The 10,969-nt window shown below is 43.1% G+C and overlaps 1 protein-coding gene across 1 annotated transcript in view; it reads right to left on the bottom strand.

The window, feature by feature from the left end:
• Positions 1–10,969, bottom strand: part of PGM2 (phosphoglucomutase 2) — a 63,356-nt gene that overhangs the window by 2,420 nt on the left and 49,967 nt on the right. Inside the window, exons 9-13 of the mRNA XM_085864185.1 lie at positions 9,397–9,583; positions 9,196–9,289; positions 5,502–5,631; positions 2,625–2,817; positions 1,256–1,389 (exon numbers count right to left, since the gene is read on the bottom strand). Coding sequence (XP_085720311.1) covers positions 1,256–1,389; positions 2,625–2,817; positions 5,502–5,631; positions 9,196–9,289; positions 9,397–9,583 — 738 coding nt within the window. The remainder of the gene's footprint in view (positions 1–1,255; positions 1,390–2,624; positions 2,818–5,501; positions 5,632–9,195; positions 9,290–9,396; positions 9,584–10,969) is intronic.

The following is a 10,969-nucleotide window of genomic DNA, read 5'->3' as shown; positions in this document are numbered from 1 at the left end:
ACTCAAGTCGGCAGAAAAATGAAATAACCCTCTACCAACAAGCCAGTGAAGAGATCTTCCATCCCTTTGAATAAGTTAATCCCAAATGGATAGCCAAAGTATGGTTGCTTGGCTAAAATAATGGTTGTTCTCATTTTGGTCAGCGTAAATTTGTAATTTGTACGTACCGACAGAGCTTCGGTGCCACAAGGTCCGCATTGATTAGACTGTTCTGCATCAGTGAACTTTGCTCATGCCAGGCACTTTGGGAATGCATTTTTTTTTTTTAAAGAAAAGTTTCAATCGAAGTGACGGAGGAGCATGGTAGTAAAGGGTGGACTTAAGAAATGAAACTTGCAGTGGAATAACATGGATCAGGTGAAAGCTGACAGGTCTCTTCAGGACATCATTAAGCATTAAAGCACAGCCAGCTAATGTTTCCAAGTGGAAACATGTTTGAAAGTAAAGCGCACGACTCTACTGCAAAGTAGTAGAGGAAGCACCCACAGGATGGTGTGCACAATCAAATGGAGGATGCTCTGCTGATGTCGTTCCAGTGAACGTCCATAAAAGCATCTCACTGTGCTGCATTGCTGGCATTGGATTTTGATTGGGATTGTTCTTTGGATATCGATATATCGAGATTGCAACCTCATGCTTGCTCCACTCCCTTTCTGGAGAGAGTAATCCCATTGAGTTATATGGACACCCAGCAGGATTAAAAACAAAACCTGTCAAAGGGTGGAGGAGCTTCTTGTGAGCCAACGGCCATCCATATCTAGTGCCCAACTGTTTTGCGGATGTCCTACTGCAGTTGGGTTACTTTTTTTTGAGGAGGTTGGTGGCAGGATTTGCACTCCGGCCACCGTAAAACCCTTCACCCCACAAAACACAAGAAAAACGCAAAGAAAATTGAAAACCCACTCCGTGGGAGTACCTCCTGTGCAGGTGTCCTTCACAGGGCAGCTCACTGGATGACGGGATTGGGGCAAAGCCTTCGGGACCCCCACTCTGATGATAGGAGGAAAACCACGGGGTAACCTTCCCGGGTCAGATTGCGGTAGTGTGTCGGGGTGGTGCTGAGGTGTCTTCAAAAAAAAAAAATGGACGCAGCAATGCGCTGCTCCGGCGCATGCTCCCATACCTGACCTGACCTGAATCCCAGTATAATGATTTATTGATGCAATGACCGGTTCGCAGAACACATTTCTTCATTATAATACAACTCTCCTTTATGTTTACTATAATACCAGTGAAAACTCAAGGCACCACATACTTGTGTCCAGGGGCTGCACAAAGCTCTGTGTAGTACTTTATCTTGGGTTCAGTGCCACTGGTCCGCATGGTGGCAACACATCCATTGGAAAAGGTGAATGTTATCATCTGGCTGCTACTGCTGCTGGGAAGGATCTGTGAGAAGCAGCCACAGTAGATTAGTTTCCAAAAAATTATTTTTAAAGCACACACAGGCAACAAATTGTCATTTTTAAGTCATCTCTACTGAGATGACCGAATGAAGCCGGACCAAATGTCCATCCGTCCGTCAACAATTTTTCTTTACGATCTTGATGAAACTTAGTATGTGGGTAGAGGTCGATGAGTGTTGCACAACGATATAACTTTTGTCCGGGTTCAAGGTCAGGGTCAAGGTCACGAGGTCACGTAAGTTATAAAAAAAAAATCGCCATTTTCAAAACCTATCTAGTCTGCCATTCTACAAGATATTTGGCAACTGTTTATTGATTATGATAGTAAAAAATATCTTGTATCTAACCGGACAGATTTTTGAATTTCCGTCCCGTTTGGCCGCCACATAACCGGGAAGATGGTCAAAAACACCTCCCGGTACAAAGAAAACTTTTTACTTCCGATCTTGATGAAATTTGGTATGTGGGTAGAGGTCGATGAGTGATACCCAACGACATATTTTTTCCCCGGATTCGAGGTCAGGGTCAAGGTCACGAGGTCATGAAAGTTGTGAAAGTCGCCATTTTCTAAAATGACAGACTTGATAGGTTTTGGAGATATCTGGCAACGGTTCATCGATTATGATAGTAAAAAAACATTATAGAGATGACTGTCACCCCAACACGGGGGTAATTTTCTTTCACTTTTGTTGCACAGCACTTGGTGACAAAGCAAGATATTTGAAATGGACCGTCTACATATGGTATACACAGAACAAAGTCAACTGAGAAAAACACAACTGGAGAAAAGGAAGGGATGTGGTGAGAAAAGGTGGATAGAGAAGAGTTTGGGAAGGAAAAAAAAATGGAAAGGAAATTGGGAGAAGGTAAGAGTAAAGGGAGTCAGTGATTTCAATGTTTATCGACGCATCTTGGTCCAATAATTTGTCTGGTCTCCCTAAGAATCTAGCAAGGCCTAACTTCCTATGATGTAAGCACAAACAGTTAACATTTTCAATTATCTCCCCACACTTCAGTCCCTCCCTTTCCCTGCATGTATAATACCTCCAAAAGAAGGTTGTTTTTTGTACGCTTGTTGAATGAGAAAAATTACAACAGCAATAATGGCGCAGCTTTAAATGGGCAGCTTATAAAAATGTAGAACAATGACAAAGAGTGGGAATGGCCATGGCCACCCCCCCCCCCCCCCAAGTCAAACAAAATGCAAACACGACTTGCCGCTTTGCCATCTGGCTTGCTGCTGTCATAACCTGTCGTCAGGTCACGCACGTGCAAGATGTCCAAACCACCACAGCACTGAGGATATGAGGCAGCAGTTCCATTAAAGGAGCGCAGACGATTGAACAGCCGAGTGATGGTCGCTGGGTCACGGCAGATGAAGTAAGATGTCTGTGACACGTGGTGACCATACCTGGGAATAATCAAGGAATAGTCACCGATTGAAAGTCACAGAGGTCAATGGCAATGGATTATGACCTCGATTTACATTTCCTTTTGCCTTCACATCAGCACAAGTTAGCAAGGGATGAATGCCAAAGTGTTGTTGACAACAGCACAGCATGTCCAATCATTCACTGCACCCCTAAATGTTTGATTGTTCTGACAATCCGAGAAAGATGTAAGGTTGCCATTAATTTTTTTTTTCTCCTATTCATAAATCATGAAGGAACTTCCTTTACGTACAGATACATGACAGAAGTAAATAGACAACATTATTTTAAAATAATTTATTTATTGAACATTTGAAGTATATTTGATCCATTTTAATATGTGCACTCGTGTTTTGTAGACTTGCCATTTGCAGATTTCAATGCTTTTACTCTTTCAGGCATAGAACCAACAAGTTCCGAAATTTTCTCCTGTGGGATTTCTGCCCAGGCTTCACGCAAACAGGTTAGCAATTATGTCCTTGATGTTGGTTTCCTGGACTTTTTCCGCACAGCTCGATCCAATATGGCCCAGAGGTGTTCAAATGGGATTCATCTCAGAAGACTGACTTGGCCGTGGAAGTCGCTTGATCCCATTTCTGTCCTGCCATTCTTTGGTCTTTTTACAGTGTGGCATAGAGCTCCAGATGAACAGAGTGTTGTTTTTGACCATGTGGCCAGTGGAGAAGACAGGGAGAAGTCCATCCTCAAGGGTAGAAATGTGTGTCGTGGTATTGATGTTGCCAACACTCCACAAGCTCTGACCGGACCAGCACTCCAGATTGCTCCTCACACCATCACTGAAAAACTACCGTGTTTGACTGTTGGCTGCAATCGGTTCAAAGAGAACTCTTGACTGGGAAGTCTCCAGACCTATACGCATCCACTGTCAGAAAATTGAGCAAATTGGGACTCATCTAAAAAATTTACAGTTTGCCAAAACTCCAAGGGTCTCGTGGCAATCTCATGAGCCCACTTCTATCTCCTTTGAATGTTGGCTAGTCGAAAGAAGAGGTTTTCTCCTCACTGCTTTCCCATAGTAGCCCAGTTGATGAAGGTACCCCACGGCAGTTCTTGAGCTAACTTGGACCTCCTCTGCAACATCTGCTGCCTTGCAACGGACCATTTGACAGCTCGAAGACACCTTTCTGAGGGCTCAGATCGACCAGAACGGGAAGCTGTGGATTCCTAGCCTTCGCTGGTGAATTGCACAATCACCTGATTTACTGTAGAAAGTGGAATGCCAAGGTTCTGAGCTATCTGATGCTGGCTGACTCCACCTTCCGAATGGCCAATAATTCGTCCTCTTTGAAAAATCGGAAAGTTTGTGTGCTCCCTGGGTTTGAGGCATAATTTAAATAAAATACCCAGGAACTCGTTTGTGAAGAAATAGTTGAATACTAGTACAAATCATTGAGTAAGACTGTTATACAGATGAAATTAATAAATTTAAGGTGTCGATTTACTTCTGTCATGTTTCTGTACACGAAAGGACGTAAACACTTGACAGACAAATCCCAACTCCGTCCCCCATCTGACCCACCTTAATTTCATTACGTGCTCACAAGATACTACATGATGGTAAATTTGTTTGCCTTTTTCTTCGCTCAAATTAATATTGGGAAAGACACCATTATAAGTTTTCAAGTTGATGAAAAAAATAAATAGAGGCTGATATCTTTCCTTGTGGGATGTTCTTGGATCCTTGACCCCATGAGCTCTCTTGGCGAGATCCAAGCTATATTTGGAGGTGAATACCAGAATGATGTCCATCTTAAAAAGTATTCGTTTTCATTTGTCAAACGGCAAGTTACCCTCAGTGATTTAATGAGACCACCATAAATTTTCATTGACATTTATATATTTGAGTGAAAATAATTAGGCTTTCACATTATTAAAAACTACACTTGTGCACAAGGGTGCAATCTGTGGCCAAGATCCCCAAAAAAGCAGAGATTAAAAAGTAAACTGGGTTCTAGTCATGTGTACATTAAAATATATAATAAATAAACGAATGGTGGAGACTTATTTTTGTGCAATTAGCACTTTTCTGTTGTGGCCATTTTAAAATGTAGCATAAGCACGAGTGCAGAGAACTCTGATTGAGCCATTAGTTCAGTTTGGAATGCTGAATATGGTTGTCCTGTTTGGTGTTCCCATCTGAACCACAGACTCATGATGCTTGGAACCAAGATTCAAATCCCATATACTTTTAAGTTATTGTTTTTACCTCCAACACCAAAGGTGGATGGAGGTTATCTTTTCACCCCTGTTTGTCTGTCTGTCTGTGAGCAGGTTATATCTCAGAAAGTTGTGGATGGATTATGACAAAACGTGGTGGACGAGTTGTGTACGTGACAAGAACAAACCAATTCGATTTTGGTTCAGGTCCGAATGCAGATCCGGCCTCTCAATGGTATACAAAACAAACTGTTCAGCCTGGCAGAGGCATGCGCTCAACCGAGTGCCGTTCTCGTTATGTCATGTTGCATTATTTGGGAATTGGTTACCAACGTCCTCGCAATTCACATTAAATGACACCAAAATCAACTACCGTCTTTGTCCTGCAGTTGATTTACACACAAGCTCTACGACAAGCCTTACATAAAACTGTTTAAAAGTTCAACATTTTGCAAGAAAATATGCAGCCTGGTTTCGAGCCACTGACTTGTCATAGATATTCTGAAGCTGTTGAGCCAGCGTGACTTTCTGTGCTGCGAGGAAGACAGCCATCTCAGCTGCCACGGCTGCTGCACTCACACCATCTTTGTCCAACACTGTTGTTCCACACATGAAACCTGTGAAGAGAAAAAGATGGAAGAAACAAAATAAATGAGCGAGAATTGCTTTGCATTACATGTCCCCGAAAGGTCCTAATGAATGTTTGGGAGATAAAAATTTGTGTTTCACACATGCTCGAGCCGATAGCAGAACCAAAATGAAGAAGAAGAAGCTCGCTAACCGACCGTGTTTTGTTAATTTCTAGGCTTTGCCTCTTTCATATTAAAAACAACCCCATGTACATACATGAAGCAAAAACATGCATACGGCTTATGTGCATATATAATACATCATGGTTATAGACCTGGGATCATTCAAATTGCACTGGGCCATGGACTAACACCCGGGCGTAAACCCTTCGGCCTGCCGATCTGTGCTGTTTCATGCAATGGCGGCATATGATTTTATTGGGGTGGTCAGGCCAGCTGTCCATCCAATAGGTGTAAATCAGTAGGGTGGAGTCAGGGCAGTTGAACACTGACCCATGTACAGTACAGTGGGGAGAACAAGTATGTTCTACACTGCCGATTTTGCAGGTTTCCCACTTACAAAGCACGTAGAGGTCTGTAATTTTTATCATAGGTACACTTCAACTGTGAAAGACGGAATCTAAAACAAAAATCCTGAAAACCACATTGTATGATTTTTAAATAATTAATTTGCATTTTATTGCATGAAATAAGTATTTGATCACCTTCCAACCAGTAAGAATTCCGGCTCTCACAGACCTGTTTAGTTAGTTTTGTTAACCCTAACAGTAACCAAGCTGTTACTGTAACCCTAACCCTAACAGTCAATCTCCCTTGGTCTGGGGCTCCATGCAAGATCTCACCTCGTGGAGCCTCAATGATCATGAGAAAGGTGAGGGATCAGCCCAGAACTACATGGCAGGACCTGGTCAATGACCTGAAGAGAGCTGGGACCACAGTATCAAAGAAAACCATAAGTAACACACTACGCCGTCATGGATTAAAATCCTGCAGCACACGCAAGGTCCCTCTGCTCAAGCCAGCGCATGTCCAGGCTCGTCTGAAGTTTGCCAATGACCATCTGGATGATCCAGAGGAGGAATGGGAGAAGCTCATGTGGTCTGATGAGACCAAGATAGAGCTTTTTGGTTTAAACTCCACTCGCCGTGTTTGGAGGAAGAAGAAGGATGAGTAAAACCCTAAGAACACCATCCCAACCGTGAAGCATGGAGGTGGAAACATCATTCTTTTGGGATGCTTTTCTGCAAAGGGGACAGGATGACTGCACCGTATTGAGGGGAGGATGGTTGGGGCCATGTATCGCGAGATCTTGGCCAACAACCTCCTTCCCTCAACAAGAGCATTGAAGATGGAGCGTGGCTGGGTCTTCCAGCATGACAACGACCCGAAACACAGCCAGGGCAACAAAGGAGTGGCTCCGTAAGAAGCATCTCAAGGTCCTGGAGTGGCCTAGCCAGTCTCCATACCTGAACCCAATAGAAAATCTTTGGAGGAAGCTGAAAGTCTGTGTTGCCCAGCGACAGCCCCGAAACCTGAAGGATCTGGAGAAGATCTGGATGGAGGAGTGGGCCAAAATCCCTGCTGCAGTCTGTGCAAACCTGGTTTAGAACTATTGGAAACGTCTGATCTCTGTAATTGCAAACAAAGGTTTCTGTACCAAATATTAAGTTCTGTTTTTCTGATGTATCAAATACTTATTTCATGCAATAAAATGCAAATTAATCATTTGAAAATCATACAATGTGACTTTCAGGATTTTTGTTTTAGATTCCATCTTTCACAGTTGAAGTGTACCTATGATAAAAATTACAGACCTCTACGTGCTTTGTAAGTGGGAAAACCTGCAAAATCGGCAGTTTATCAAATACTTGTTCTTCCCACTGTATATGATATATCTCAGATACTAAGAAACAGGGCAGGAGAGAAGAGAAGAGAAATGGTAATGATATTTTCTGTCTAAAAAGGGCACAAGTGAAAAATTTACAAAATCCCCTGAAACTCGAACTTGTTCTGTAACTTATGATAATAAAGCCGTGTATTAAGTCTCACTTGAAAAAAAACAAGGGTATGAGGAAAAAAAAAGTCTGGAAAACCACAAATGGACAAACGGAGAGCAAACCTATCGTCCCCTTCCCTCCGGTGATATGGGTAGGGGATTCATGAATGGAGAGGCAGAAAGATGGAGGAGGGAAGTTGAGGGATAGCTGAGCTGCAAGGGCTCATATACATCGATCATTCTCTTTGTTGAATAGCTTGGATCCTTTTGCTTCTTCAAGTCATGAAATAAGACATCAATCTTTGCCATTTTCACACATACCGCTGAGACGTCAGCAGGAGACAGCAATCATACACACCGCTGAGGAAGAGTGGTGAAGATAAACAGTGGGTGAGGCTTGCTTGGACTCATCCCCTTATATTAGAAATCAGGGGGAAAAGACTCAGAGAGAACAAAAAGGAATTTAATTTTTAGCTTCTCTGGAATTTATTTTCCAAACAAGGTGTTGTCATCGCGCACCGTCCGACCGTCCGTCCCCAATTTCGACTTCTCCGGCCAAACTGCTGAGATGATCTTGCTGAAATCCGGCAGCAACATTCCTCTCCTGACTGGTAACAGGAATTGGAAAGCTCATTCTGGTCACATGACTTTAAGTAGGTCAAAATGGCCGACTTGGTAAATTTCTTCAAATTTACCAATTCTCCTTTAGTCCCACCAAACAGAATGCTGCCAAATTTAGGCTGCAACATTAGGCCAGCGTAGGTCATGCCGATCACATGACCGGAAATGTGTCAAAATGGCGGACGTCGTAAATGTTTGGGAAAATCGTGTAAATTCCTTCCAAAACCTTCCTCTCCAGACCCACCAGTCACAATACTACCAAATTTGGGTTACATTTGGCCAGATCCCAGATAAGCCACATGTCCAGTGGTCCGATTTGTTTTTTTTGGAAACAGAAAATACTGACTCCACAGTTCAGTGTTTTAACAGCCTGCTGTACAGAACAACATGGTAAATTTCTGCTTCACAGCAGCATTTGGTCTTCCCAGTATAGCATGCCTTCTTCATAATTTATCTTGTTATCTAGCTCCATCAAGTCAGGTCTGACTTCTCGTGACATTCATCATCAGATTTCTCCAAACATCTCTGTCATGTACGGCATTAAAGTCAATGAGAGTATGCGCTACATAACCCCCGTTCCTTCAGTGACCAGAAATGGGGTTCTCATAACCAAATAATTTATAAAGACTAAGAAACAGGGCGGGGGAGAAGAGAGGAGAAATGGTAACAAGCAGCGATCAACCAATGAATGCATGTCAAAAAAAATCCCTCATGCCCACGTTATCAATGACGGAACTTAATGCATTCATACAGGGGAACACATGAAGATCAAAATAAGAAATGTAGTTAAACGTTGCCCTTACCATACATATTGTTCAGAGCTCGATCAACAATGATAATAAGGCAGCAATGGCATCAGAATGAATTACAGCAGGATGTTATTGATTAAATGGAGGTGTTATGTGATAAATTAACAAAATCCAATACATTTCCACCAATTGTGAGATGAGCGCCGATAGCACACAACTTCTCACCAATGGCTTCTTCAAATGCAAAGAGTACAATCTTTCCTTTATCCATGAGCTCATGTGCACGATTTCCCATCCATTTGAACCCTGTCAAGGTTTCCTGAAAGGATGAAATGAAAACATCACACAAGCCATGGATAAACACTTGCCAAAATGGCAATCCATGGCACATCAAATGAAAAACACACAAGCGATTGTCTGAGATACCTCAAACTTAAACCCCTCCTGTGATGCGATTGCACTCAGGATCTTGGATGAGACAGTGCTGGCCAGCATGTAGACGTCAGGCAGGTGGGCAGCTGTGGCCGCCCCAGCACCTTTGCGCCAGCACTCAAAACTCCACCAGCCGAGCAAGGCTCCCGTCTCATTGCCCGTGAACACCCTCCAATCTCCACTGGGAACCACCAGGGTATGTGAGAAACAATGCAACTAACTAATGACCAGCAAGGTCATAACCAACAAATGTCATTGTTAAAACAAACAAAAACAAAGAAAAAAAAAATAGGTGGATGCCACACATTGTTAAAGGAAAGTAGCAATTAAACACTGGACTTTGTGTTCAACTTTAAACCATTCCAAAAGCATAGCAAATTCATGAAGAAAGCTTTGAACTTGTTCATATCATAGAATGTAATGTTACAATCATAATCATAAATGTACCATACTCATTACAGAGCGTTGGTGATACCGAAGCAGTTTATTGGCACAGGTTATTGCTGGGGGGGGGGGGAGGGGTTTGCCTTCCCAGCATTCAATTGGGACAGGAATTTGGAATTTAGCCAGGGTACTAGCCACAAATCCTTACTCTTCACGAAAGACGATGTGATATCTCTGAGAATATAGATCGACTAACGACCAGTGCTGGAAGACGGATCTTCCCGCATACTGTCTTTCATTATACGGCGCACTCAATGACGCCTCGCCCTGCCTGTGAAACACCAGGAAAATAGTTTAAGGCCGGGCTGGCTTTCAAACCCAAGCCAGACAGGTCAAAGACGCGTGTGCATATACCTCGAGGCTAACCTGCTGGCCTGGTGTTGCCAAAACCACACTCATAACAGTGATAGCATCTATCTATAATTCCAGCAATCTGTGTGTGTGTGTGTGTGTGTGTGTGTGTGTGTGTGTGTGTGTGTGTGTGTGTGTGTGTGTGTGACCGCTGTTTCTCGACAACCTCTGGTCTGATCTATTTGAAACTTGCCAGGTATATTGCTGGGGACCTGAGGATGTGCCTTTTCAAGGTTTGATATTAATCGGACAAGTGCTTCCCAAGTTATGGCCATTTATTTACCAACCAATGACAAGACACATTGCTGCGTCGGCGTGGCTGCGTAGGCCGGTGCGTGGCCGGCCGATGACGACGTCACGGGCCGTGCCCGTTACATGGCAGCGAATGTCATGGCAAGCAAAGACAGGGAGGTAAACTTGATTTTAATTAACTCTGTGTGTGGAAGTGTGGTTGTCGCGAGAACGCGAGAGCGAAGAAACGGCCTGTGTGGTTGTCGTTTCTGGCTCAGTTTGAAAGTTTTTTTTTTTTGCACGTACGGGCATGTGAGAGCAAAGGAACGGCCTGTGTGGTTGTTGTTTCTGACACGCAGTTTGAAAGTTTTTTTTTTGTTCGTGTGTTTGCACATACGGCCACGCACCTACGGGCATGCACTAGTTCATAAAATGCCAATAAATTACTCATTGATACATTCAAGGGAAAACTGCAATTCGGGACTTTAGGAATGATGCATGAATGTTTATGAGGCCTCTTGCTCATGCGTTGTGTCTGCAT

Source organism: Eptatretus burgeri, chromosome 18 (genome assembly GCF_056783735.1).
Source record: "Eptatretus burgeri isolate ZD-2024b chromosome 18, Ebu_testis_v1, whole genome shotgun sequence".
Classification (NCBI taxonomy): domain Eukaryota; kingdom Metazoa; phylum Chordata; class Myxini; order Myxiniformes; family Myxinidae; genus Eptatretus; species Eptatretus burgeri.
This window is presented reverse-complemented; position numbering and strand designations above follow the sequence as displayed.